The sequence below is a fragment of the Oryctolagus cuniculus genome, chromosome 14 (genome assembly GCF_051225735.1).
Source record: "Oryctolagus cuniculus isolate XC-2025 breed Fujian yellow rabbit chromosome 14, ASM5122573v1, whole genome shotgun sequence".
Taxonomy (NCBI): Eukaryota; Metazoa; Chordata; class Mammalia; order Lagomorpha; family Leporidae; genus Oryctolagus; species Oryctolagus cuniculus.
In genome coordinates this window covers 81,259,539-81,286,935 of record NC_142880.1, presented here as the reverse complement: position 1 = coordinate 81,286,935, position 27,397 = coordinate 81,259,539, and the positions used below count along the sequence as shown (strand labels likewise).

At 39.7% G+C, this 27,397-nt stretch overlaps 1 protein-coding gene across 3 annotated transcripts in view; it reads left to right on the top strand.

Moving 5' to 3' along the window:
- Window positions 1–27,397, top strand: part of DEPDC1B (DEP domain containing 1B) — a 118,014-nt gene that overhangs the window by 53,947 nt on the left and 36,670 nt on the right. For 2 of the 3 annotated variants that reach the window (XM_089313199.1, XM_070056735.2), the window contains 4 exons: window positions 4,565–4,692; window positions 11,164–11,294; window positions 18,454–18,501; window positions 25,298–25,438. In XM_089313199.1, coding sequence (XP_089169325.1) covers window positions 4,565–4,692; window positions 11,164–11,294; window positions 18,454–18,501; window positions 25,298–25,438 — 448 coding nt within the window. The remainder of the gene's footprint in view (window positions 1–4,564; window positions 4,693–11,163; window positions 11,295–18,453; window positions 18,502–25,297; window positions 25,439–27,397) is intronic. The other variant, XM_089313200.1, reaches the window with a different exon arrangement.

Below are 27,397 nucleotides of genomic sequence, written 5' to 3'. Positions count from 1 at the left end.
TTGTGCTTTTGGGACTGGCTTATTTCACAAAGTATGATGTTTTCCAGTTTCATCTATTTTGTTGAAAATGACAGGAATCCCCCCCCCCCTTTTTTTTACTGTTGTGTAGTATTATATGGTGTACATATCCCATAATTTCTTTATCCAGTCTTCAGTTGACAGACCTTTGGGTTGATTCCACATCTTAGCTATTGTGAATTGAGCTGTGCTAAACATGGGGGTACAGATAACTTTCATAGGCTGGTTTTATTTGACTTGGGTAAATTCCCAGGAGTGGGATGGCCTCTTTACTGAGTGGCTCTTTATTACTGATTCAATTTCTGTCTTGGTTATTGGTGGTCATGTTTTCTGTGTCTTTGTGGCTCAATTTAGGTAGGTTGTGTGTGTCTAGGAATCTATCCATCTGTCTATCTAGGTTTCCTGATTTGTTGGCAAACAGTTGTTTGTAGTAATTTCTGATGATTCTTTTTATTTTTGTGGTGTCTGTTGTTACATTTCTTTTTTTTATCTCCAATTTTATTGATTTGGGTTTTCTCTTTTTTTAAGTTAGTTGGGCCAATGGTTTGTGAATTTTATTTTTTCAAAAAACTTGTTTTTTGTTTTGCTGATCTTTTCTCTTCTTTGGGTTTCGATTTTATTTCTTTTCTAACTTTAATTATTTCTTTTCTCCTACTGTTTTGGGTTTGGTTTGCTGTTGTTTTTCTAAGACCTTGAGATGTATCGATAGCTCATTTGGTGCCTTTCCAATTTCTTGATGTAGGCACCAATTGCTATGAACTTTCCTCTTAACTCTGCTTTTGTTTTATCCCATAAGTTTTGATATGTTTAATTGGTGTTTTCTTTCATTTCCAGAAATTTCTCCAGTGACCCACTGTTTATTTAGGAACATGTTGTTCAGTCCATGTGTTTACATATATTCTAGAAATTCATGAGTTGTTGATTTTCTGCTTAATTCCATTGTGGTCAGAGAAGATGTATGGCATGATTTTGATTTTTTTTAAATTTGCTGAGGCTTGCTTTATGGCCTAACATGTGGTCTATCCTAGAGAAAGTTGCATGCACTGATGAGAAGAATGTTTATTCTGCATCTGTAGGATAAAAACTTTTATAGATATCCATCAGATCCATTTGGTCTGTAGTGTTGATTTACTCTGTTGTTTCTTTGCTGATTTTTTGATTGATCTGTCCACTTCTGAAAGAGGAGTATTAAAGTCCCTCACTACCATTGTTTTGGAGTCTATGTCTCCCTTTAGATTGATTAGCATTTCTTTTAATAGCCAAGTGACCTTTAATTCGGTGCATATACATTTATCATAGTCCCATCTTCCTGTTGAATTGATTTCTTATTCATTGCACAGTGCCCTTCTTTGTCTCTTTTAACAGTTTTTGTGTTAAACTCTATTTTGTCCGATATTAGGATGGCTACACCACCTCTTTTTTTGGTTTCTGTTAGCATGGAATATCTTTTTCCATCCTTTCACTTTCAGTCTGCAAACATCTTTGTTGGTGAGATGTGTTTCTTTTGGGCAGCAAATAGATTTCTTTTTTCATTCCACCAATTTTTTGAATTGTATTTCTGGCATTTTGTCAATCTCTTCATCTTCCTTTGAGGGCATCATATTGTCTTCCTTATTCTTGTTTCTTGGTTTACTGTCATTATTGTTAGGCATTTGTGGTGATACTTGTTTTTTCCCAGTTCATTGCCATGCAATTCTTTTTTATTTCTGTGATGTCTGTTGTTATATTTCCTTTTTCTTCTTTAATTTTATTGATTTGGGTCTTTTTTTGCCTTTTTTTGGTTAGTTGGGCCAATGATATGTCAATTTTGTTTATTTTTTCAAAAAACTATCTCTGTGTTTTGCTGATCATTTGTAAGTTTTTTTGCATTCAATTTTGTTGATTTCTTTTCTGATTTTAATTATTTCTTTTCTCCTACTAATATTGGGTTTGGTTTGCTGTAGTTTTTCTAGATCCTTGAGATGTATTGATAGCTCATTTATTTGATGCCTTTCTAATTTCTTGATATAAGAACCTAAACTTTCCTCTTAACACTGCTTTTGCTGTATCCCATAAGTTTTGATATGTTGTGTTGTCATCTTCATTTCAGGAAAGTTTTTGATTTCTTCTATGACCCACTGTTCATTTAGGAGTATGTTGTTATGTCTCTATGTGTTTGCATATGGTCTAGCGATTCCAGGGTTGCTGATTTCCAGCTTCATTCCATTGTGGTCTGAGAAGATGGTATGATTTCGATTTATTTGAATTTGATGAGACTTGCTTTATGGCCTAGTATGTGGTCAATCCTGGAGAAAGTTCCATGCACTGCTGAGAAGAATGTGATTCTGCAACTGTAGGATGCAAAGTTCTATAGATATATGTTAGATCCATTGGGCCTATAGTGTCGATTAAATCTGCTGATTCTTTGTTGATTTTCTGTCTGGTTGATCTATTCATTGCTGAAAGTAGAGTATTGAAGTCCCCTAATACTATTGTATTGGAGTCTAAGTCTCCCTTTAAGTCCTTTAACAATTCTTTTAAATAGCCAGATGCCCTATAATTAGGTGCATATATGTTTATAGTAGTTACATCTTCCTGTTGAATTGATCCTTTAATCATTATATAGTGCCCTTCTTTGTCTCTTTTAGCAGTTTTTGTATGAAAGTCTATTTTGTTTGGTGCACCTGTTATGTATGTCCAAAATGGCGCCTGCTCTATCGGCTTGTCACAGTACACCTTTGTAAAGTGATTGGAGAGAGAGAAACGTGTCCATCCCATCCTTTTATTTTTTTCCTCCTTTAGTTTGACTGTACCCCTCACCCCCTACCCCCACCCCCAGGCTTCAAACCTTGTTCCCTCTAAGCTGTTGGTGCTGGTTTTTTGCCAGTGTCCCAGGCTACTGCAGTCTCGTCTCACCTCACTTTCCAGTGCTGGTGTGTAGGCTCTTGGCTGTGGAGTTCTGAGCCATGGACGCCCACACCTTCCACATAGGTCCACCATGTCCCTCCTATTTAGGTAGAGTTTCCTCTCCCGTTTTTTCCCTAACTCTTCCCTGAGACTACACTATCTCCACTTTTTTTAAACTGTCTTCTGGGCTAGGGCAGTAAGTTCCCTCCCTACTCTGCCATCTTGGAACCTCAGGATCAATATTTTCTATCTACTGGTTCACTCCCCAAATGGCAGCAGTGGCCGGGCCAGGCCGAAGTCAAGAGCCAGGAGCCAGGAGCCAGGAGCTTCTTCTGGGTCTCCCACATGGATGCAGGGGCCCAAGTAGTTGGGCCATCTTCTGATGCTTTCCCAGGCCATCAATAGGGAGCTGGATCAGAAGTGGAGCAGCTGGGACTCAAATGGGTGGGTGCCCATATGGGATGCCAGCGCTGCAGATATAGGCTTACCCTTCTCCACCACAGTGCCAGCCCCCGGATTTCTTTTGTAATTCAGTAATTAAGCAAAAAACAAAAGAAAAACAGATTAAAAAGAATTTGCTTACTCATTTCCAAATATGAAGGTTTTCCTCTAATACTACTTTTGCCAAAAACTACTAAAGTAACTCTTTGCAAATGACTTCTTATGTGTTCTTTTTTTTTTTTTTTTTAAAGATTTATTTATTTATTTATTTGAAAGAGTGTCAGAGAGTGAGGGAGTGACAAAGAGAGGTCTTCCATCCACTGGTTCACTCCCCTAGATGGCCACAGTGGCCAGGACTGGGATAGGCCAGACAGGAGTCAAGCACTTCTTCCAGGTCACCCATGTAGGTAGCTGTGGCTCAGGCACTTGGGACATTTTCTGCTGCTTTCCCAGGTGCATTAGCAGGGAGCAGGATCAGAAGTGAAGCAGCTGGGGTCATATGAGTTACTAATGTCTTGAAGACAGCTTTACCCACTATGCCACAATACGGGCACCTGTTTTTTGTGTTTTAAGCTCAAAATTCTCAGTGATTTCCAAAAGGATGTTTTATGATTTATGTTTAGTAGCTTAAGTGTGAGAAAAGAGGTTCTAAGAGTATTAAGGGGGTAACATGGTACGAACTGGGGCAAATGAGTAGCCTCTCCGACTTTTCATTGTTTTCTGTATAGGGCATCTCTGCCCTCTGTAGCAGTCCTTGGGGTGGGACTTCCTTTCCAACACTGTTCTTATTTGATATATGCTTGTAAAAAAGAATTCTTGAAAATACTGCATTTTAAACAGTCACTCAATTTGGACAGTCAGTTTGGATATTCCTTCAGTTAATTTTGATTAACAAAATTTTATTTCACTGCCACTTCACTGATTAGTGAACTCCTACAAGAAAAATCCCACTTAGTGTCATGCATATTGCCACAGCTATTTTGCAACTCATGAATATTCCTTTATAGTATGACCCAAACTTTAAGAGCCATTCTTTACTTTCTGAGGTCTGTGCAAATAAAATTAGTTTGTATTTCTACTTATTTTAAACCAAATTATACATAGATGAAGATATTGCTCAGAAAATGATACCATTTTATATTGAAACATTTGTTTTTTTCTTCCTGTCCTTTCTCTTTCCCTCCTTCTTTTCTACTCCCCAATGCCCACTTCCCATTAGAACTCTGAGATGTGGTACAAACGGCACAGCATTGCCATTGGAGAAGTGCCAGCTTGCCGACTCGTCCGCCGCAGACAGCTGACTGAGGCCAATGTGGAAGAGATTTGGAAGTCTATGACATTATCATAGTATGTACATTTGATATTAATGAGGAATTTTAGTGATTTTTTTCTATTTTGCTTGCTTATTACTCTGCATATTTAATTTTGTGAAATTATAAGAATCTGAACTTTGCCTTATTTGCAGCTGTGTTGCTTAGAAAACATAATTTTACTGAGTTCTGAGGGTTGTTTTTGTTACTATTTATATAGTAGTTAAAAATAGGAACTTAAAAGTTCTAAACCTTCTAGTAACACTCAAATCTTAAACCTCATAAAACTCAAAATGGAAAATTTGATCTCCTAGATAATTTGATATAACATAGGTATAATAAAAATTAACAGTGTTAGAGTAAAAGCAGTTTTTATCACTAGAATATACTGGTAGCAGTTTCTCACTTTTGGATAAGCTACTGTTTGTTTTTATAATATTTTTACTTATATAATTTATTAGTCATTAGGACCATGACTATAATGTAAATTAAAAATATGTTATCTCTGGCCTGGCTCTGTGCTGTAATGGGTTAGACTGCCTCCTGCAGTGCCACCGTCCCATGATGGAGCTGATTCAAGTCCCAGGTACACCACTTCCTTTTTTTTAATTTTTATTTTATTTTTTCCCAAATAAACCTTTTATTTAATAAGCACAGATTTCGTAAGTACAACTCTAGGAATATAATGATTCTTCCCACCATACCCACATTCCCACCACACCTCCTTTTCCCTCTCCCATTCTCAGTCCCTTACTCCATTAAGATTCTTTTTCTATTAACTTTATATACAGAAGACCAACTCTATACTTAAGTAAAGATTTCAACAATTTGCGCGCGCACACACACACACACACACAAACTGAGAACAAGTTTTACAGTTAATTCTCCTAGTACAACTCATTGAAGCTAGAGGTCATGCATGGGAAGTGCACAGTGAATCCTGTTGTTAATTTAACAATTACCACTCTTATGTATGACACCAGTGATCATCCGAGGCTCTTGACATGAGATGCCAAAGCTATGGAAACCTTTTGAATCCACAGTCTCCATCAGTATTTAGACAAGGCCATAAGCAAAGTGGAAGTTCTCTCCTCTCTTCAGAGAAAAGTAAATCCTTTTTTGATGGCTCCTTCTTTCCACAGGAGTCTCACTAACAGAGATCCTTCATGTAGGACATTTTTTTTTTCCCCACAGTGTCTTGGCTTTCCATGCCTGAAATGTTCTCGTGGGCTTTTCAGCCAGACCAGAATGCCTTAAGGGCTGATTCTAAGGTCAGAGTGCTATTTAAAGTGATTGTCATTCTATGAGTCTGCTACGTGGACTGCTTCCCATATTTGAACATTCTTTCCTTTTTAATTCTATCTATTATTATTACCAGACACTTGATCTTATTTATATGATCCATTAACACTGAATCCTATCTATATGATCAATTTAACACTTAATATGGTCACTTAAACACTTAGGATGGCATTTTTATCACCCAGCTTAATGGGATCTGGGGTCCCATGGAAAATTTTAAACTGTAACCTTAGAAGTAAGTCTGTAGGAATGTATGCAGAACTGTACAGCTTAACAGTAATAAACTTCTTCCTCCTTCTCTTAGTCCCATTCTTATTTTTTACTGAGATCTATTTTCAGTTGACTTTATACACATAAGATTAACTTTATGCTAAATAAAGAGTCCAGCAAATAGTATGAAGAAGAGAGGGAAAAAAAAAAAAAACTTCAGACAAGGGCTGTTCAAGTCATTGTTTCTCAAAGTGTCAATTTCACTTCTGCAGATTTCCTTTTAGGTGCTCTATTATCACAGATCAGGGAGAACACATGATATTTGTTCCTATGTAATTGGCTTATTTCTTTAAGTATGATGTTCTCTAGATTAATCCAGTTTGTTGCAGATGACCAGATTTCATTTTTTTTTCTATTGCTCTGTAGTATTCCATAGAGTGCGTATCCCATAATGTTTTATCCAGTCTTCAGTTGATGGGCATTTACGTTGATTCCATGTCTTAGCTAATGTGAATTAAATGGCAGTAAACATGGGGGTGCAGATAACTCTTTTAATTGCTTGTTTCATTTCTCTTGAGTACATTCCCCAACTCCTTGGTCAAATATAAGTTGGTTGCAGATACTTGGGTTGATTCCTGGCATTTCTATTCTGTTCCATTTGTCTATCCATTTGTTTTTGTACCAGTACCAGGCTGTTTTGATTATAACTTCCCTGTAGTTATGTCTTGAAATCTGGTATTGTGATCCCTCTGGCTTTGTTTTTTTGTTTGTTTGTTTTTTTTTGTTTGTTTGTTTTTTTTTGTTTTTTGGCAGGCAGAGTGGACAGTGAGAGAGAGAGAGAGACAAAGAGAAAGGTCTTCCTTTTGCCGTTGGTTCACCCTCCAATGGCCACCGCGGCCAGTGCGCTGTGGCCGGCGCACCGCGCTGATCCAATGGCAGGAGCCAGGTACTTATCCTGGTCTCCCATGGGGTGTAGCACTTGGGCCATCCTCCACTGTACTTCCTGGCCACAGCAGAGAGCTGGCCTGGAAGAGGGGCAACTGGGAAAGAATCCGGTGCCCCGACCGGGACTAGAACCTGGTGTGCCGGCGCCGCAAGGCGGAGGATTAGCCTAGTGAGCCGCGGCGCCGGCCCGGGCTTTGTTTTTGTTGTATAAGATTGCTTTAGCTATTTGGGGTCTCCTGTGTTTCCATATGAACTTCAGCATCATTTTTCCTAGATCTGAGACAAATGTCTTTTGTGTTTTGATTGGTATTGCATTGAATATGAACATTGCTTTTGGAAGAATGGAAATTTAGATGATATAAATTCTCCCAATCCATGAACATGGAAGATTTTCCCATTTTTTTGTATCTTCTTCTATTTCTTTCTTTAATGTTTTGTAATTCTCATTGTAGAGATCTTTGACGTCCTTGGTTAAATTTATTCCAAGGTATTTGATTTTTTTCATAGTTATTATGAATGTGATTAAGAAAGTTCTGTGCACTGCTTAGAAGAATGTGTATTCTGCAACTGTAGGATAAAAAGTTCTGTAGATAGCTGTTAGGTCCATTTGATCTATCATGTCGATTAACTCTGTTGTTTCCATGCTGATTTTCTGTTTGGTTGATCTGTCCATTGCTGAAAGTGGGGTATTGAAATCTGCTATTACTATTGTATTGGAGTCTATGTCTCCCTTTATATCCCTTAACATTTCTTTTGAATAGCCACTGCCCTGCAATTAGGTGCATATATATTTACAATCGTTACATCTTCCTTTTGAATTGATCCCTTAATCATTACATAGTGTTCTTTGTCTCTTTTAACAGTTTTTGTGTTAATGTCTATTTTATCTGGTATTAAGATGGCTGCACCAGCTCTTTTTTGGATTCTGTTAGCATTGAATATCTTTTTCCATTCTTTCATTTTCCATCTGTGTCCATTTTTGTTGGTGATGTGTGTTTTCTGTAGGTAGCAAATAGAAGAGTTTTGTTTTTTAATCCATTCAGCCAGTCTGTCTTTTAACTGGAGAGTTGAGGCCCATTTACATTCAAGGCGATTATTGATAAGTAACAACTTTGCCCTGGCATTTTTCTATAATATTCCTGTTTTTTTACTTTGGGTTTCTTTTTTACTTTTCCTGAGAGGTTTTCTGTCTTTACCTTCTTTCATTGATGACCATGTTTCTGTGTTTCTGTGTGTAGCACATCCTTAAATATCTTCTGCAGGGCTGGACTGGTGGCGACAAATTCCTTTAATTTCTGTTTGTCACGGGAGGTCTTTATTCCACCCTCATTCAAAAATGAGAGCTTTGCCGGGTGTAGTATTCTGGGTTGAAAGTTTTTTTTCTCTTAAGACTATATCTTCTCTTAAGGCTATATATTCTCTTAAGAATGTATCTCGCCATTCTCTCCTAGTCTGTAAGGTTTCTGATAAGTCCACTGTGAATCTAACTGGAGATCCTCTGTCATTTCTCTCATACACATTTTAGAATCTTTTCTTTATATTTACCGTGGAGAATTTGACTACACTGTGTCATGGTCAAGATCTTTTTTGGTCATGTCTGTTAGGTGTTCTTTGTGCTTCCTGTACTTGGATGTCACCCTCTTTCTCAAAATTAGGGAAATTTTCTGTTATTATTTCACTAAAAGACTTTCTAATCCTTTCTTTCTTTCCATACCATCAAGAATTTCTAGAACCTGTTTGTTGGGTTGTTTGATAGTATTCTGTAGATTACCAACAGGTTTTCTTTTTTTTTTTAATTTCTTATTGCTGTGTTCTGTCTGACTTTAATTTCCTGTGATTTGTCTTCTAAGCCATATATTCTTTCTTCTGCTTCACCAATTCTGTTGTTAGGGCTTTCCACTGAATGTTTTATATGTTCTATTGAATTTTTTATTTCCAAGATTTCCTTTTCATTTTTCTAAAGAAAAATCTCAATTTTGTGGGAGAAATTTTTTTTTTCATGTATGGATTTCATTAGTTCCTGCATTTGCTTCTGATTATTTCTAAGTTATCCTCTGATCAATGTTTTGAATTCCACTTCTGGCATGGCATTACTTCAATCTCATCATCTTCACAATCTAGTATTAAAATGTTGTGTTCTTTTGGGGGTTTCATGTTGTCTTCCTTATTCTTATTTCTTGAACTGAGTGTGTTGTTTTATTTGGCATTTGTGGAGATACTCGTTGGTTTCTTCTTTGTTTTTTCACTGTTGTGGCGTTTATCTTTGGACCATGGCTGTGTGGATTAGTGTAGTCTGTACTTTCAGGGAGTACCTAGAAGCATGTGATGGGTGTGGCCACGGAGCTCTGTTCAGTGCTCCAGGGTGAAGGGCACATTTGAGGTGACACACCCATATTTGGTAAATCTCTTCTTCTTCTTTTTTTTTTTAATCAGAGGGGACATTTGTTCTTGTCTGTTGGTGTACACTCAGCTGAGCGCCTCTCCTCAAAGACCAGTCCTGTGCCTGGGCCCAGTGGGTATATTATTTGTCTGCTCTGCCGCAAGGACCACACCAAGGTTCTCTGCAGTCCTTGTTGTAAGCTCAGATTCCCCAGCAAAGTCTCACCAGGGAACCAGGAAGCCCTGAGCATGTGGAGCCTCCACAGTGGCTGCCCAAAGTCCCAGCCACATACTGAGTCCTCCCACACAGCCTCAGTGCTTTCACAGCCCCGGCACACAAGCATCCCACAGTCATGAGCTCCCAGCCCCCTTGTCTGTTCTCCCCACCAGATTCAGGAGTCTCCGTTTGGCTGGTTGCTGGATGTGTGGACATGAGCTGGTGCAGCTCTTACGTATGTCCAAAATTGTGCCTGCTCTCTGTCAGTTTGTTACAGGAAGCCTTTGCAGGGTGATTGAGTAGAGAGAAAATGAAACCCCACCCCAGGTTTTTCTCCCTTAGTTTGGCAGGTATACTATCCCCCATGAGGCTCCAGATTGCCTCTGGGCTCTTCCTGCAGCTTTTTCGCCAGTGGCTTGGGCTGCTGCAGTCTGGTCTCACCTCACTCTCCATTGCTGGTGTGGAGGCTCTCAGCTGCTAAGGTCCTGAGTTGTGGACATCCACACCCTCCATGTAGGTCCACTGTGTCCCTACTGTTTGCGAAGAGTTTGCTCTGTTGTTTTCTCCCTCTTTTTTGAGACTGCACTCTTCTCACTTTTTTAAACTATCTTCTCCTAGACTAGAGCAGCAATTTCCCTCCATACACTGCCATCTTAATTCCATCCTCCACTACTTCTAATCCATCATCCTGCTGATGGCCTGGGAAGGGCAGTGGGGGATGGCCCAAGTGTGTGCGCCATTGCATACAAGTGGGAAACCTGGAGGAAGCTCCTGGCTCCTGGTTTTGGCCTGGCCTAGCCCTGGCCATTGCGACCATTTGGGGAGTGAACCAGGGGATGGAAGCTTTTTCTCTGTGTGTCTCCCTCCCTCTCTCTGTAGCTCTGCCTTTCAAATAAATAAATATTTTAAAAAAGAAAGTGCAGGGGCCAGCACATGGTGCAGTAGGTTATTCCTCTGCCTGTGGCACTGGCATCCCATATGGGTACTGGTTCTAGTCCCAACTGCCCCTCTTCCAATCCAGCTCTCTGCTATGGCCTGGGAAAGCAGTAGAAGATGGTCCAAGTCCTTGGGCCCCTGCACCCACATGGGAGACCGGGAAGAAGCACCTGGCTCCTGGCTTCAGATTGGTGCAGCTCTGGCCCTTGTGGCCATCTGGGGAGTGAACCAATGAAAGGAAGATCTTTTTTTCTCTCCCTCTCACTGTCTATATCTACCTCTCAAATAAATAAATAAGATCTTATAAAAAAAATTAAAGTTATCTCAAAAAATAAACATTAAGCAAAAATTATTTTATTGTTTTTCATTGTGTTATGATCTCAGTGAAGCAATATGTAAGTGATAAAGGGATATTTTCTTCATTTATAGCTTTTTTTCATAAATATTGATCTTTTGCAGTTGTTGATTTTTAGGTGAATGATGATGTTTTAACATAGCATTGATTTATTACTTTTTCAGTCTACAGAAAATCCTTGGTCTGGATTCTTTAGAAGAAGTTTTAGACATCAAGCTTGTCAATGCTAAGTTCATCATGCATAACGTGTACAGTGTCAGCAAGCAGGGAGTTGTTGTCCTCGATGACAAGTCAAGTAAGTGCCTGAAAACCACTTAGCTCTTGGCTGACCCCATTCATCGGCTGCACTGCTATATCAACTCCTATTTGACCCTTCCCTTAACCCTGAGAAAGTTACCTCAGCTTTAAATAAATCTTTCTTTCCAGGGCTGGTGCTCGGGCGTAGAAGGTTAAGCCTCCTGTAGTCTTGGCATCCCATATGGGTGCTGGTTCAAGTCCTAGCTTAGCCACTTCAATCCAGCTCCCTGCTAATGCACCTGGGAAAACAGCAGAGCTTGGCCCAAGTCCTTGGGACCTTGCACTCAAGGGGGAAACCTGGAAGAAGTTCCTGTCTCTTGTCTTGGATTGGCCCTGCTCCGGCTGTTGCAGCCATTTGGGGAGCGGTTGGAAGATCTATCTCTTTCTGTTTCTTTCTTTCTCTCTCTCTGTAACTCTTTCAAATCAATAAATAAATCTTTAAGAAAAAAAATCCTTCTTTCCCTTTCTGATAAACCTTTATAGCTAGTTCTTTATATTAACAAAATGTCATGGAAAGGTGAGTGATCAGCATTGAAAGCTTTAATAAAATCTCCCATAGATGAGTTCAGTTTTAGCCACCATGGGCACTGAGTGATTCCTGTTATTTCCAGGAAAATGGTTGAAAAGTGGGTATGTTTTTAGACCTGACTGAGACTTGAGTCAATTTTTAGGTGGCTGCCAGGTTCCTACTGCATTTATCTTTTTGTTATGGTGTTTACATCAGGTTTCCTGAGATGGTCTTGGTTTTTGCTATTCCATTTTGTTTTTTGATACCATTGCTCTTTAAATCTTGAAGGTCCTTTAATTTTGTGTATCTTTTCTTCGAAGTCTGTTTAAAGATTCGGAGGAAAGACATTTAACAGTCACCTAAACCTAGGTTTTTATTAAAACAATTTTTTAAAAACAGATTTATTTATTTACTGGAACACAGTGTTATGGAGAGGGAGGGAGACACAGAAATAGAAGGAGAGCTCCTCTGTCGATTGGTTCACTCTCCAAGTGGCCCAAACTCCTAGAACTGGGCCACAGTGCTGGCCCCAAAACATTTTTTTTAACAGACATAAAAAATTATGCGTATTTATGGGTCAGGCTGAAGCCAGGAGCCATGCGCTTCATCCAGGTTTCTCACATGGGTGGCAGAGACCCAAGTACTTGGGGCATTGCCACTGATTTTACAGGTACCTTAGCTGGGAGCAGGTTTGGAAGTGGAGCAGCTGAGATTAAAACCAGCGATCATATGGGTTGCGAGTTTAGCAGGTGGTGGCTTAACTTCCTGTAGCACAAAACTGGCCCTATAATGATTTTTAACAGGTATAAAAAATTGTGCATGCTGGGGCCAGCGCTGTGGCACAGTGGGTTAATACCTTGGCCTAAAGCACCAGCATCCCATCTGAGTGCTGGTTTGAGACTTAGCTGCTCCACTTCCAAACCAGCTTTCTGCTATGGCCTGGGAAAGCAGTGGAAGATGGCCCAAGTCCTTGGGTCCCTGCACTCACGTGGGAGACCCGGAGGAAGCTCCTGGCTCCTGACTTCAGATTGGCGCAGCTCCAGCCATTGAGGCCAACTGGGAAGTGACCCATCAGGCGGAGGACCTCACTCTCTCTCTCTGCCTCTCCTCTCTCTGTATAACTCTGACTTTCAAATAAAAATAAATAAATCTTTAAAAAACTGTGCATGTTCATGGAATACTATGTAATACTACATGACAGGTGCATGTTGCATTAACATGGTTTTTGATTCAGAGAAATATTGTTTTGGTACTTTCAGCAGTCCACAATCCCCTTACTGGTTCTAAAATTTCCTTTTTTTTAAAATAGGTTGTAAAATTTATATAACCTGAATGAATTTAATTTATTTAATATGTACAGATTAAGAGCATAGTGATGCTTCCCACCCTATCCTCCTTCCCACACTCTCACCCTTCCTCCTCCTTCCTTTCTCATTCTTTTTAAAAATTTTTACAGTGACATACTTTTAGTTTATTTTATAATCATAAGCTTAACTGAAATGTGATCCCTGTTGAACATGGTGGTGGGAATGGGAGAGGGAAGAGATGTATAATTTGGGACATGCTCAGGCTGACTTGCCCCAAGTGGTGGAGTTGGAAGCATACCAGGGGATTCCAATTCAATCCCATCGAGGTGGCATGTACCAATGCCATCTCACTGTTCCAGGTGATCAGTTTCAGTTCACAGTTGGTCATGGTGAAGGGACTGGGAGTCAAAGGGAGCACATAAACAAGTCTAGTACCTGCTAACGCTAACTGATGGAGTAAATAAAGGGGAGAGTGATCCAACATGGGAAGTGAGATACTCAGCAGACTCATAGAATGGCAGATGTCCTAAATAGCACTCTGGCCTCAGAATCAGCCCTAAAGGCATTCGGAGCTGGCTGAAGAGCTCATGAGAGTATTTCAGGCATGGAAAGCCAAGACACTCTGGCAAAAGATCTCTGCGAGTGAGATCCCAGTGGAAAGAACAGGTCATCAAAGAAGGAGGTACCTTTCTCTGAAGGGAGGAGAGAACCTCCACTTTGACTATGACCTTGTCTAAACAAGATAAGAGTCGGAGAACTCAGAGGGCTTCCATAGCCTTGGAAACTCATGACTGGAGCATAGGGAGATTACTGATGCCATAGATAGGAGTGTCAATTTGTAAAGTCAACAACAGGAGTCACTGTGCACTTACTCCTCATGTAGGATCTCTATCCTTAATGTGCTGTACATTGAGATTTAATGCTATAACGAGTACTCAAACAATATATTTCACTTTGTGTTTCTATGGGGGTGCAAACTGTTGAAATCCTTACTTAATGCATACTAAACTGATCCTCTGTAAAAAAAAAAAAAAAAAAAAAATTGAAATTATCAATTCCCAACTTGACTCTCACTGGGATTAAACATGACAATAGGTCTGATCTGATTTCATCATCATTTAAAAAAAATCATCTATTATTTTTCACTTTATGTTTCTGTGTGGGAGCAAACTGTTGAAATCCATACTTAATGTATACTAAGCTGATCTTCTGTATATTAAGATAATCGAAAATGAATCTTGATGTGAATGGAAGGGGAGAGGGAGTGGGAAAGGGGAGGGTTGTGGGTGGGAGGGACGGTATGGGGGGGAAGCCATTGTAATCCATAAGTCGTACTTTGGAAAATTATATGCATTAAATAAAAGTTTAAAAAAAATTTTTACAGTGACATACTTTTAGTTTATTTTATAATCATAAGCTTAACCCTTCACTAAGTAAAGAATTCAACAAACAGTAAGAAGGAAAAAACACTGTTCCTTAACAGTAGAGACAAGGGCTTTAAACAGTAATCACATCTCAGAATGTCAATTTTGCTAATATACATTACATTTTTCTTCATTCTATTAATTACCACAGATCAGGGAAAACATGGTGTTTTTCTTTTTGGGACTGGCTTATTTCATTAAGTGTAATAGGTTCCAGTTGCATCGATTTTGTTGGAAAAGACAGGATTTCACTCCTTTTTACAGCTGAGTAGTATTCTATAGTGTATATATCATATTTTATTTATTCAGTCATCAGTTGATGGACATTTGGGTTGATTCCATATCTTAGGTATTGTGAATTGAGCTGCAATAAACATAAGGGTACAGATAACTCTTTCATGTGCTGATTACATTTCTTTTGGGTAAATTCCCAGGAGTGGGATAGCTAGGTCATGTGGGAGATCTGTTTTCAGATTTCTGAGGAATTTCCATATTGTCTTCCATAGTGGCTGTGCTAATTTACAGTCCCACCAACAGTGGACTAGGGTACCTTTTTCTCCACGTGCTCGCCAGCATTGATTTTTTATTCCTCTATGAGAGCCATTCTAACTGGTGTGAGGTGAAACCTCATTGTGGTTTTGATTTGAATTTCTCTGATGGTTAGAGATCCTGAGCATTTCTTCGTGCGATTGTTGGCCGTTTGTATTTCATCTTTTGAAAAATGTTCATGACATTTGCCCATTTCTTAATTAGATTACTTATTTTGTTGTTGAGTTTCTTGAGCTATTTATAGAGTCCAAATATTACTCCCTTTTCAGTTGCATACTTTGCAAATATTTTCTCCCATTCTGTCAGTTGCCTCTTCACTTTGTTGTGTTTCCTTTGCAGTGCAGAAGCTTCTTAGAGTGATGTAATTCCATTTTTCTATTTTTGCTTTAATTGTCTGTGCTTCTAGGGTCTTTTCCAAGAAGTCTTTTCCTATGAAAATGTCTTGCAGAGTTTCCCTAGTGTTCTCCAGTAATTTGATGCTATCAGGTTGTAGATTGAAATCTTTGGTCCATTTTGAGTTGATTTTTTTTATAAGGTGCAAGGCAGGGTCTTGTTTCACTTCTGCCCACGGAGATCCAGTTTTCCCAGCACTGTTTGTTGAAGAGACTGTCCTTTCTTCAGGGATTGATTTTAGCTCCTTTGCCAAAGATTAGTTGGTTGTAGATATGTGGATTGATTTCTATATTGATTCTGTTTCATTGGTCTACATGTCTATTTTCACGCAAGTACCAGGGCTATTTTGATTATAACTGCCCTTAGTATGTTTTGAAATCTGGCATTGTGATACCTCTGGCCTTGTTTTTGTTGTTTAAGATAGCTTTAGCTATTCAGAGTCTCTTGAATTTTAGAATCATTTTTTCTAGCTCTGAGAAGATTGTTATTGGTAAGTTGGGATCACATTGAATCTGTAAATTGCTTTCAGTAGTATGATGATACTGATTCTTCCAATCCATGAACATGGAAGATTTTTCCATTTTTCTGTGTCTTCTTTTTTTTAATATTTTGTAATTTTCATTGTAGAGCTCTTTCACCTCCTTGGTTAACTTTATTGCAAAGTAAATTTTTTTCATTCCTATTGTGAATGGGACTGATCCTACAAGTTCTTTCTCAGCTATGGCATTGTCTGTGAATACAAAGGCTATTGATTTTTGTGTGTTGATTTTATATCATGCAACTTTACCAAACTCATACCTTAAGAGTGCTAATAGTCTCCTTTTTAAAAAAATATTTATTTATTTACTTGAAAGGCATAGTCACAGAGAGGCATAGGCAGAGAGAGAGAGAGAGACAGACAGACAGATGTCTTCCATCTGCTGATTCATTCCCCAAATGGTTGTAATGGCTGGAACTGAGGCGGTCTGAAGCCAGGAGCCAGGAGTTTGTTTCGGGTCTCCCACATGGGTGCAGGGGCCCAAGGACTTTGGCCATCCTCTGCTGCTTTCCCTGGCCAAATCAGAGAACTGGATCAGAAGTGGAACGGCTGGGACTTGAACCAGTGCCCTTATGGGATGCTGGCACTGCAGTGGGCCACTTTACCCGTTATGCCACGGGGCCAGCCCCTCTAATATTCTCTTAGTAGAATCTTTTGGTCCCACCATATGTTTAGAATCATGTTATCCGCAAACAGGGATAATTTGATTTCCTCCTTTCCATCTGTCTCCCTTTAATTTCTTTTTCTTGCCTAATGGCTCTGGCTAAAGCTTCCAGAGCTATATTGAGTAGCAGTGGTGAAACTGGGCATCCTTGTCTGAGTCCAGATCTTTCTGGAAGTGCTTCCAACTTTTCTCCATTCAAAATGATGCTGGCTGTGTGTTTGTCATATATTGCCTTGATTGTGTTAAGAAATGTTCCTTTAATACCCAGTTTGATTAAGGTTTTTATTATGAAATGATGTTGTATTTTATCAAATGCTTTCTCTGTATCTATTGATATAATCATATAGTTTTTATTCTTTAGTTTGTTAATGTGATGTGTTACATTGATTGATTTGCATATGTTGAACCATCCATTTATATATACCAGGAATAAATCTCACTTGGTCCAGGTAAATATTCTTTCTGATATGTTGTTGGATTTGATTAGCTAGTATTTTGTTGAAGATTTTTGCATCTACTTTCATCATGAATATTGGTCTATAGTTCTTTCTTTGTTGTATCTTTTTCTGGTTTTGGAATTAGGGTGATGTTGCCCTCATAGACATGTTAAGGATTCCTCTCTTTTAGTTGTTTTGAATAACTTGGGAAGAACTGGAATTAAGTCTTCTTTTAAAGTTCGTAGGATTCAGCAATGAAGCCACCTATTCCTGGGCCTTTTTTACTGATTGAGAGGCAGAGCTACAGAGAGGGGGAGAGATGTCTTCCATCTGCTGGTTCACTCTCCAAATGGCCATAATGGCCAGAGATGAACCAATCCAAAGCAGGGACCAGAAGCTTCCTCTGGGCCTCTCACGTGCGTGCAGGGGCCCAAGTGCTTGGGCTGTCTTCCACTGCTTTCCCATGTTGTATCAGTGAGCTGGATCGGAAGTGGAACATCCAGGACTCAAACTAGTGCCCATATGGGATGCCAGCACCACAAGCGGAGGCTCAGCCTATTCTATGCCACAGCACTGACCCCTTGTTTTTTTTTGTTTTGTTTTGTTTTTTTATAAAATATTATCAAATATAATCCCTGCAGCTCCTGAGTCAGTGTACATAGTGTACCAGAAGGAGCCTGAGCAGTCGTGAGAGGGGAAGAGGTTTTTCTAGGATATATTCTCTAATTGGAGCAGAACCTGTTTTTGAAACGTGAAACCTGAAACCCTTCCTTTTTTTTTTTTTTGGACAGAGTGGACAGTGAGAGAGAGACAGAGAAAAAGGTCTTCCTTTTGCCGTTGGTTCACCCTCCAATGGCCGCCGCGGCTGGCGTGCTGCGGCCAGTGCACCGTGCTAATCTGATGGCAGGAGCCAGGTACTTCTGCTGGTCTCCCATGGGGTGCAGGGCCCAAGTACTTGGGCCATCCTCCCTTGCACTCCCTGGCCACAGCAGAGAGCTGGCCTGGAAGAGGGGCAACCGGGACAGAATCCGGCGCCCTGACTGGGACCAGAACCCGGTGTGCTGGCGCTGCAAGGTGGAGGATTAGCCTAGTGAGCCGCGGGGCCGGCCATGAAACCCTTCCTTTTTATTGCCCCTGAATCTGGAGTAGAGGACGATGGGAAACAAAATAGGTTTATGGTAAGCAAAGATAAATTAAGTGGTTGATTTGTGATTAACAGATATGGTTTATATTACTTGGGCAAATAATACATTCTTATAATATCAAGTATCTGCATGACTATAATTTCTTATTTTTTATGGAATTAAATATCTTCTTTTTATCTCATTTTTCTGCAGAAGAACTTCCTCACTGGGTACTGTCAGCTATGAAGTGTTTGGCAAATTGTGAGTACTACTGATCTGCCTATTTTATGAACTCAACAGAATTTAGTGCCTTGAATTAGAAAATATTTCTGCTCAATAGCCTGAACATTGATTTGACACGTGTGAGGGTAGCAGTTAATTGTTTGGCACTATTGTGCTTTTAGTGATAAATTTATGACAGTGAAAAGGCTGAGTTACAGAACAGCATTAAAGGATTTAATGCTTCTACTGTCCAGTAGAGATAATCGTACCACAGATAAAGTCTACATTGTTTCTGATTGCTTCATTACAGGAGAGACTGATAATATTGCATGTTATAATGCATCACCTGTCTGTTTAAAGTATAGGTTTGTGTTCCTAAAACTTATATTTTTATTCCTAAACATGTACAAGTGAGATTACTTCAAAAAGTTCTTGGAAAAATGGAATTAAAAGATCAGTGGGGCGGGTGTTGGGTCTAGCAGTTAAGACACTGATGCAGATGTCTGTATCCCGTATTGGAGTGCCAGGGTTCATGTCCCAACTCTAGCTCCCAATTCCAGCTTCCCGCTAGTGTGTACTTTAAGAGGCAGCAGATGATGGCTCACATAGTTGGGTTCCTGCTGTGCATACAGAAGAGCTAGATGGAGTTGCTCGCTTCTAGCTTCAGCCCTGCTGGTTCTGACCTAGCTTAGCTTTGGCCTAGCCCAGCCCTAGCTGTTGGGGTGTTTGGGAGTAAAAGTTTGTTCTCTCTCTCTCTCTCTCTCTTCTCTGTCTGCCTCTCAAATAATAATCATGATAATGATGATTTTGGTGTGAAAAATATTTTGAGTTCCATTCACAGATTTTTTTATTTTTTTATTTGACAGGCAGAGTTAGACAGTGAGAGAGACAGAGAGAAAGGTCTTCCTTCCATTGGTTCACCCCTCAAATGGCGGCCAGGGCCGGCACTGTGCCGATCTGAAGCCAGGAGCCAAGTGCTTCTTCCTGGTCTCCCATGTGGGTGCAGGGCCCAAGCACCTGGGCCATCCTCCACTGCCTTCCCGGGCCACAGCAGAGAGCTGGACTGGAAGAGGAGCAACCGGGACTAGAACCCGACGCCCATATGGGATGCCAGCACCACAGGCAGAGGATTAACCAAGTGAGCCATGGCGCCGACCCCATAGATTTTTTCATAATAAACATATCCATGAACAATTTGAAGATCTTTTTTATGCATGTATTTCAATTTTTTGTATGAAAATAAACTCATCTTTTAATTCAGTACTTTCTAGTTTTCACAAATGTTTTGAAGTACTGTTGCATTATTAAAAATCCAGTGTGTTTACATAATCAGTTTATTGAGCAAATCTTATCTATAAATGGCTTTCTATACATATATATAATTGTTTTATATATACACACACACACACACACACACATACATACATACATACATAAGTTTCCTTGAGAAGAAGCTAGATGGAGAAAGAGAGCTCTAACCTATTGGTTCATTCCCCGAGTGTCCACAGTGACTGAAACTGGACTGAACTAAAGCTGTGAGTCAGGAATTCAACCCCGGTCTCCCATGTTGGTTTAGGAACCCAACTACTTGAACCATCACTGCTGCCTTCCAGGGTCTGTATTGGCAGGAAGCTGGAGTCAGCAGCTGGAGCTGGGTACTCTCAACATGGAACGTGGCTGCCTTAATCCCCTAAAGTCGGTATTTTAAATGGAAGAGAATTGTTTTAGGAGACTGATCTAACTGATATGCAGGATGATTTGGAATGAGAAGAAACTAGATGCATGGAAACAAGAAAGGCGGTTTTAGTAATTTGGTACTAAGAAGCGGGGTCTAGATCAGCACAGTCCCTGCGAGGATTTTCATGGGCCTTTGACATCCATCCTGGGCACATAATATCCATTTCATTCATAGACACAATAAAGGAATGAGTTGCTACAATGATTCACTAATACTATCATTTTCTGGGGATTTTCAGAAGGTGTAACTTGAAGAAGGGATTCTAGTGGTTAATAAGTGCTTTCCTAAAAAAGACTTCCAGGTAATCTGGCTGATGACCATTTTTGGTCTGGAGAGGATTTTGAGTCCCAAAGATACCTCAGTGAGTGGTTTCTTTCCTTTTGAGTAGGGTTAGCAGGTACGCAGGGAGGGGAATAAATCTTGAATGCATAGAGCCTGGATTAGTGACTTCATTGGAGTTAGGTTTTTAGATTATAGAATGAAACTGAAATAACTATTCAGCTTAATGTGAGTCATCTTGTCATCTTAGTCGTCATAGAAGGAAAATGGTTGTAAATTGTCATTCTGAATATGAATAGCAGGATTAACTTCTGTGAAGCCCAAAGGTCTCTGGATTTAAACTATTAAAATTTTCATTAGTTTTTGGCAGAAATTCTGGAATGCTTGAGATGTAGATCCTGTGGTGCAGCTTGGGGAATAGCTTTTTATTCTCATGCTCACCCATTTGAGGTAAATTAAATCTAAATGATATCTTTGGCCAGAGCTGGCAATGATGAGATAGAAGGTATAAATGGGAATTTAAATTACCCATTTCTGAACTCCTAGCAAACCAAGGATTTGGAAGTTGATTGGCTGGAAATGAATGAACATAGGAAACTGGAATAGTAAATCTAGGTTATAATATGTTGTAAAATGTATACTATGATGTGTTTATGATATTGACTTGATGACAGAAATGCAGTGAAGAGTATGATCTTCCCTCAAGCCAGATGCAAAGCCACACATCTTCTGATTTATCTATTTATTTATTATTATATAGCCAGATGTGAAGTGTGACTTAATAGTGATTGTCACATGTGGGAGGTGGTGTTGTGTTATTGGAATTGGGAATGTGTCTCACATGGACCAAGTGGGATGCTTTATGAATGACTGGCATAGCCTTAAAGGTGTTTATGGGCCAAAGGAAAAAAGGTAGGCAAAGGCCAACCACATTTTTCAGATAGTTTTATTTATTTATTTATTTTTTAAAGATTTTATTTATTTATTTGAGAGTTGGAGTTACAGATAGTGAGAGGAAGAGACAGAAAGATCTTCTGTCCATTGGCTCACTCCCCAAATGGCTACAACAGCCGGAGCTGTGCCAATCCAAAGCCAGGAGCCAGGAGCCAGAAGCCTGGAGCTTGCTCTGGGTCTCCCATTTGTGTGCAGGGCCCCAAAGACTTGGGCCATCTTCCACTGATTTCCCATGCCACAGCAGAGAGCTGGGTTGGAAGAGGAGCAGCTGGGATTAGAACCGGTGCCCAGATGGGATGCTGGAACCACAGGCGGAGGGTTAATCTGCGCCACGGCTCCGGCCCCTGGATAGTTTTATAAAATCACTAATTTTTACAAAATTCTTGTTGACTCTCAGAATTTACTTGTAGTCTATCATGGTCATGACCTTTTTTTGCCCTTACCCGTAATCTGACCAGATTCCTGTTAAGGTAGCCTACCAGGGAAAGAAAGGATAGCCTGATGACATGATGTTTTCAAGGCCTGTGTCTTTCTTTTCTGCCAAGTTTTCCCCAAGGTTTTCTCTTTAGACCCATCTGCATTTGGGCCCTGATGCTGTCATTGCAGACCAGGCTCAGAGCTGGTCACACAGTGAGGGATTGATGCTAAATAATAACAAAATCAGATGAGCTGGATTTTTCTCCCAGCATATAGGTCCCAGGATTCCATCAAAAATGGGTACAAAGAAGTCAAAGCATTTCTTTTCCAGAGTCTGTCAAGAATAACATGTATAAAAAATCAGAACAGATGCTGGCACTGTGGCGCAGTGGGTTAAGCTGCTGTTTGCAGTTCTGCTATCCCTTATGGGTGCTAATAGGCTGGGAAAGCCTATTAATAGAAGATGGGCCAAGTCCTTAGGCCCCTGCATCTGCATGGGAGACCTGGAAGAAGCTCCTGGCTTCATCCTGGCCAAGCCCTGGCCATTGTAACCTTTTGGGAGTGAACCAGCAGATGGAAGATCTTTCTGTTTCTCCTCTTTTTCTCTAATTTTGCCTTTCAAAAAGTAAATAAATCTTTAAAAAATTTTAGAATAAAGAAAAATACTCTTAAAATTTAAGGTGATCAAGAAAGAAAAGATCTTGGGGGCCAGCACTGTGGTGTAGTGGATAAAACTGTTGCCTGCAGTGCCAGCACCCCATATGGGTGCCAGTTTGAGTCCCATCTGCTCCACTTCTGATCCAGCTCTCTGCTCTGGCCTGAGAAAGCAGTAGAAGATGGCCCAAGTCCTTGGGCCCCTGTACCCATGTGGGAGACCGAGAAGAATCTCCTGGCTTTGGATTGGCACAGCTCTAGCTGTTGCGGCCAATTGGAGAGTGAACCAGCGAATAGAAGACCTGAGACTCTCTCTTTGTAACTTTGACTTTTAAATAAAGAAATCTTAAATAAAAAAAAAAAAGAAAGAAAAGATCTTAAAAATATGGTCTCTTCTTATAGGGCTAAACATATACCTTTTTTTAAGGGAAAATTTTGATTTTGCCTATTTTTAACAAGAATGATAAAATAGTCACACAGGAATACAAATGCTTGGAATGAACCACGTGCTTGTTGTAGCGAGTAATTTTAGGCAGTGTATATTGCTTGCTGAGACATAGCAAACAAATATTTCAGTTGGCTAAATTTGGGATTTCTAAAGAAGAAGCAAGTTAAAATGGTTGTTTGGTGCTAGGTTTACATGATAGCTTAGGTATAGCTATTACTTACACAAACGGGTATTTCATTATTTTAGCTGATCTAATTATTTTATGAGACAAGGATATAATATTGAAAGACAAGAGGGGAAAAGCCATTTCATGATGTTCAGTGGATTGAAATGCAAAGGCCCAGAATGCTTTATTGTCCTTTTGCATTTCATCCTTGTGGTCAGTTTTGTGTCACAGCAGATTTAGCTGCCACTGATGACACCAGCATCCCATAGTGGAGCATCCATTTGAGTCCCAGCTGTTCTGGTTCCAATCTACCTTCCTGCTAATGTACCTGGGGGCAGAGTGGAAGATCCTCCAAATGCTCGGGGCCTTATCACCTATGTGGGAGACTCCGAGTTCCTAACTCCTGGCTTCTCACTGCCCAGACCTGACTGTTGCAACCATTTGGCGAGTGAGCCTGGATGGAAAGTCTTTTTCCCTCTGTCTCTGTCTCTGTCTCTCTGTCTTTAAAATCAGCCAATCAGTCACTCAGTCTTTATTCCCTTTCTTCAGTTATGGTGATTGTGCAGGAAGAATTTTCTTGCGGTGCATCTTGGCTGCTGCTTTGGTCTCCTGTGAGTAGAGGTCTATTTGGGTACCCATTGTGTAGTCTACTGCTGGTCAGAACTGCCAGTGTGGCTGCACTGTTTGCATGGGGTAGCTCAGTCTATCTACTTGTCAGTGTAAATATGGGGTCTGTGTATGGATTGTTGGAGGCATTTGTTGTCAGCTCTTTAGCAAGCATTTCTTTCATGCTTTATTTTTTCTTTCTAAGATTTATTTATTTGAAAGGCAGAGTTACAGAGACAGAGAGAGAGAGAGAAAGAGAGAGAGAAGGAGAGATAGTGAACCATCCACTGGTTCACTCCTCAAATGGCTTTCACAGCCAGGTCTGGGTCAGGCTGTAGCCAGGAGCCTGGAACTCCACTCAAGTCTCTCACTTGGTGGCAGGGCCCCAAGTACTTGGGCCATCTTCTGCTATTTTCCCAGGTGCATTAGCAGGGAAATGGATGGGAATCAGAGTAGTTGGGACTCAAACTGGTACTCATATGAGATGCCTGCATTACAGGTAGCAGCTTAACCCACTGCACCACAGCACTGGTGCCATCAATCATTTCTTGTTCCTCTTTGTTCCCAGATATGAGTGGATCTTTGCCTTGCTGCACGCATAGTATAGACCTGAGACTAGTCTGTTTCAGGCTTCCAAGTTTTCTCCAACTTTCCAGTATGGTTATGTTTGATAAGCTTTTGATGTTTTATTGGGGATCAAATAGGAAGTCCACGTCAGAATGAATTAACAAGACAAAATGTAAAAATACTTTCAGAATATCTTTAAAAAATGTTTGAATTTTTATAGATCTGAAATAGTTCATTTGGAGGTAGGAACTGATCATTTCCTTTAACTCCATGACTGGGATTTTGTAACATAGCAATGAAGACATAAAGGAAAGCATTGTAACTTATCTATTACAAATGTTGCTAACTTATTCAACTTTAAAAAGTTCTTTTAAACATTTTATTTGAGACACAGAGTGAGGGAGAGGGAGAAGACAGAGAGGGAGAGAGGGGAAAGCAATGCCTCCAATGGCTGCAACTGAACTGGGCTGTAGCTTCCTAGAATTCAGCCCGGGTCTCTATGATTGAGTTAGGTGGGAGGCACCCAACTACTTGAGTCATCCCTGCTCCCTCCCAGGGTCTGCATTAGCAGGAGGATGGAGTCAGAACCTGGAGCTAGGTATTTAACCCAGGCACTCTCATACGTGACAATAGCTGCCTAACCATTATCTTAACCATCAGGCCAAAGGCTCACCTCTTGGCCAACTTTATCAAGACTAGGAAAACATTGATTATTTCAAAGAAAACTATTAACTTTAATAAAAATGTCTGTTGAAAGGAAAAAAAATGGGTTGCTTTTAAAATGGAAGCCAGTGATTTTCGTCGTCGTTTTATAAGCAATCTCAATTTAAATATATAACATATTTGTGTCAGCAAAATGTATACTGACAATTTTCCCATGACAATTTTTCTGTGTATCTTCAATGTCAGAATATCTTGAATGCCTGTACATACCACACATATGCACAGAGACAGATATTTCGAGGTGATTCTTCCACTAATGTTTCCCTTTCTGTTTTTAAAATAGGGCCCAACTGTTCTGATTTGAAGCAGCCCATGTACTTGGGTTTTGAAAAGGATGTATTTAAAACTATAGCGGATTACTACGGTCACTTGAAAGAGCCGTTACTCACATTTCATCTGTTTGATGCATTTGTCAGCGTATTAGGTAAGTTGAGACGTAGTGAACAAGGATCTGCATTATTGATGTTGAATAATTGTGTTTTTCATTATCTTGAGGCTCTTCTTAGCTGAAGCTCACAGCATCTTAAGAAGAAAAATGGATAGAGTGCTTGGCATAGCTGGAGCTCTGCTCTGTAGAGGAAAAAAATGGTTAAGCTCTATTATGAAGCTCAAAGTAAGGATTGTAGGCTTTTTTCTTAAGAAGCAATAATACTAGCATGCCAAATTTATATAAAAGAATATAACGTTATAGGTAGGGAAGAATGTAAATGTGATACTTGCTGTTCTTGACTGAAGCCATTACTCTGGTATGACTTTATGAATAGTTAAGTGTAGGAGATGTGTTTTCATTTAGAAATCTAATTTCTTTTTAAACAAAGAGGTTTATGGAGGATTATTTGTTAGTTGAGACATGTAAAATAAAGATAATAACTTTGCCATTCCCTAAAACTTTTGCTATTTCTCAAATGAGTTTGTGCTTTAGAATTTACACTGTGAAAGAAATCTGGGAGAAAGGAAAAAAATAGTTATTGTTATAGATGTTTCTGATACTGTTCCTTTTTTCTTGGAAATCAGATTTTCATTTGGTGTTTATTAAGTATTATTGTTGTCTTAGCAAATGGTTTGCTTTGAAGGCCAAGTTACCACATGGGTTTCATACTCTGTTATATGAATCTGTGGGAATTAGCATACTGTTTTTGAGTCTTGGGGGGTTTGACAAGTCTTCCTCCTTCTCTTCTTACTCCTCTCATTTCCCTCCTTCCTGTGTTTGTTTTGGAAAGTACGGATGCTGCTATAGTTTGATAACAAAAATTAAGCAACATGTGGATACGTTACTTGATCTCATAGCCAAGTTCTTTGGATTTTAAGGTTTTGTAGGTTCTCTGATAATAATAAGGAAGATGCAGTAGTTGTCAGTTCTAAACATAAGAGTGTTTTCAGACAGACCAATATTGGGGATCAGTGAAAAGATTAGGCCTATTACTGGGTTTTGAGACACTGGTTATATTGTTTCCAACCAAGGAGGACTTGGGCTGTGTGCACTTATGAACATATGCCTCATGGTGAATCTTTGCTCTTATTTAGTCAGTTTGTAGACTGAATATGACCCATTATAGCCACTTACTACCATTAATGCCATTAGTTAAAGAAGACTTCTAAGGACTGATGAAAAATAATTTCTTTTTTTCCCTCATTTTCCATTTTCATATTTTCTGGAGTAAAATTACCTGGTTTGTGATGTTTTTACAAAGCAAATTCCAGTTTGGGTCAGTTATATTTGTGATATCACTGGTCTGTTCTGTCACAAGTAGGAATTAAAGCTGCCTATTGCAAAACGGATATCAGAGTTAGTCGCCCTATAAATATCCATAGAGGGTTTGTAGTGGAGAAGGATGGGCAGAGTGGGGAATTTATTGTCTTAGTTTTAGCAAGAATAAACTAATGCGTGTGGGTGGTAATGACACACAGTTGAGCATCCCTGGTCTAAAAACCCAAAATTTGAAATATTCCCCAATCTGATGATTTTTGAGTGCTGCCGTGATTCCCCAAGGAGAAAATTGTGCACCTGACCTCATGTGACGGATCCCAGTTAAAAATGCAGGTGCACAATGCAGTTTATGCAGCATCCGCAAAGGATAAACCTCCTCCCCTGCTCTCTCAGATGTGAGAGATCTTTTAGTGCACACCTGGGTTCCCCTACGGAAGTACTCAGTGACAGGCAGTAAAATGTCACATGTGCAGGTTCCCTGTGATGGCCCATGGAGCTAAGACCTACATGCATTACTGAGTGATTTTTTCTTAAATACTTATTGGTATAAAGTTACAACTGAAAATATTTTTATAAAATGAAAAAGACTATAGATACCCTCATGGGTAACAGTGATAAGAAAAAGAAGCAGCCTTTATGTTTTTAGCACAGAAAGTCAAGGTCTTAGAGAAACTG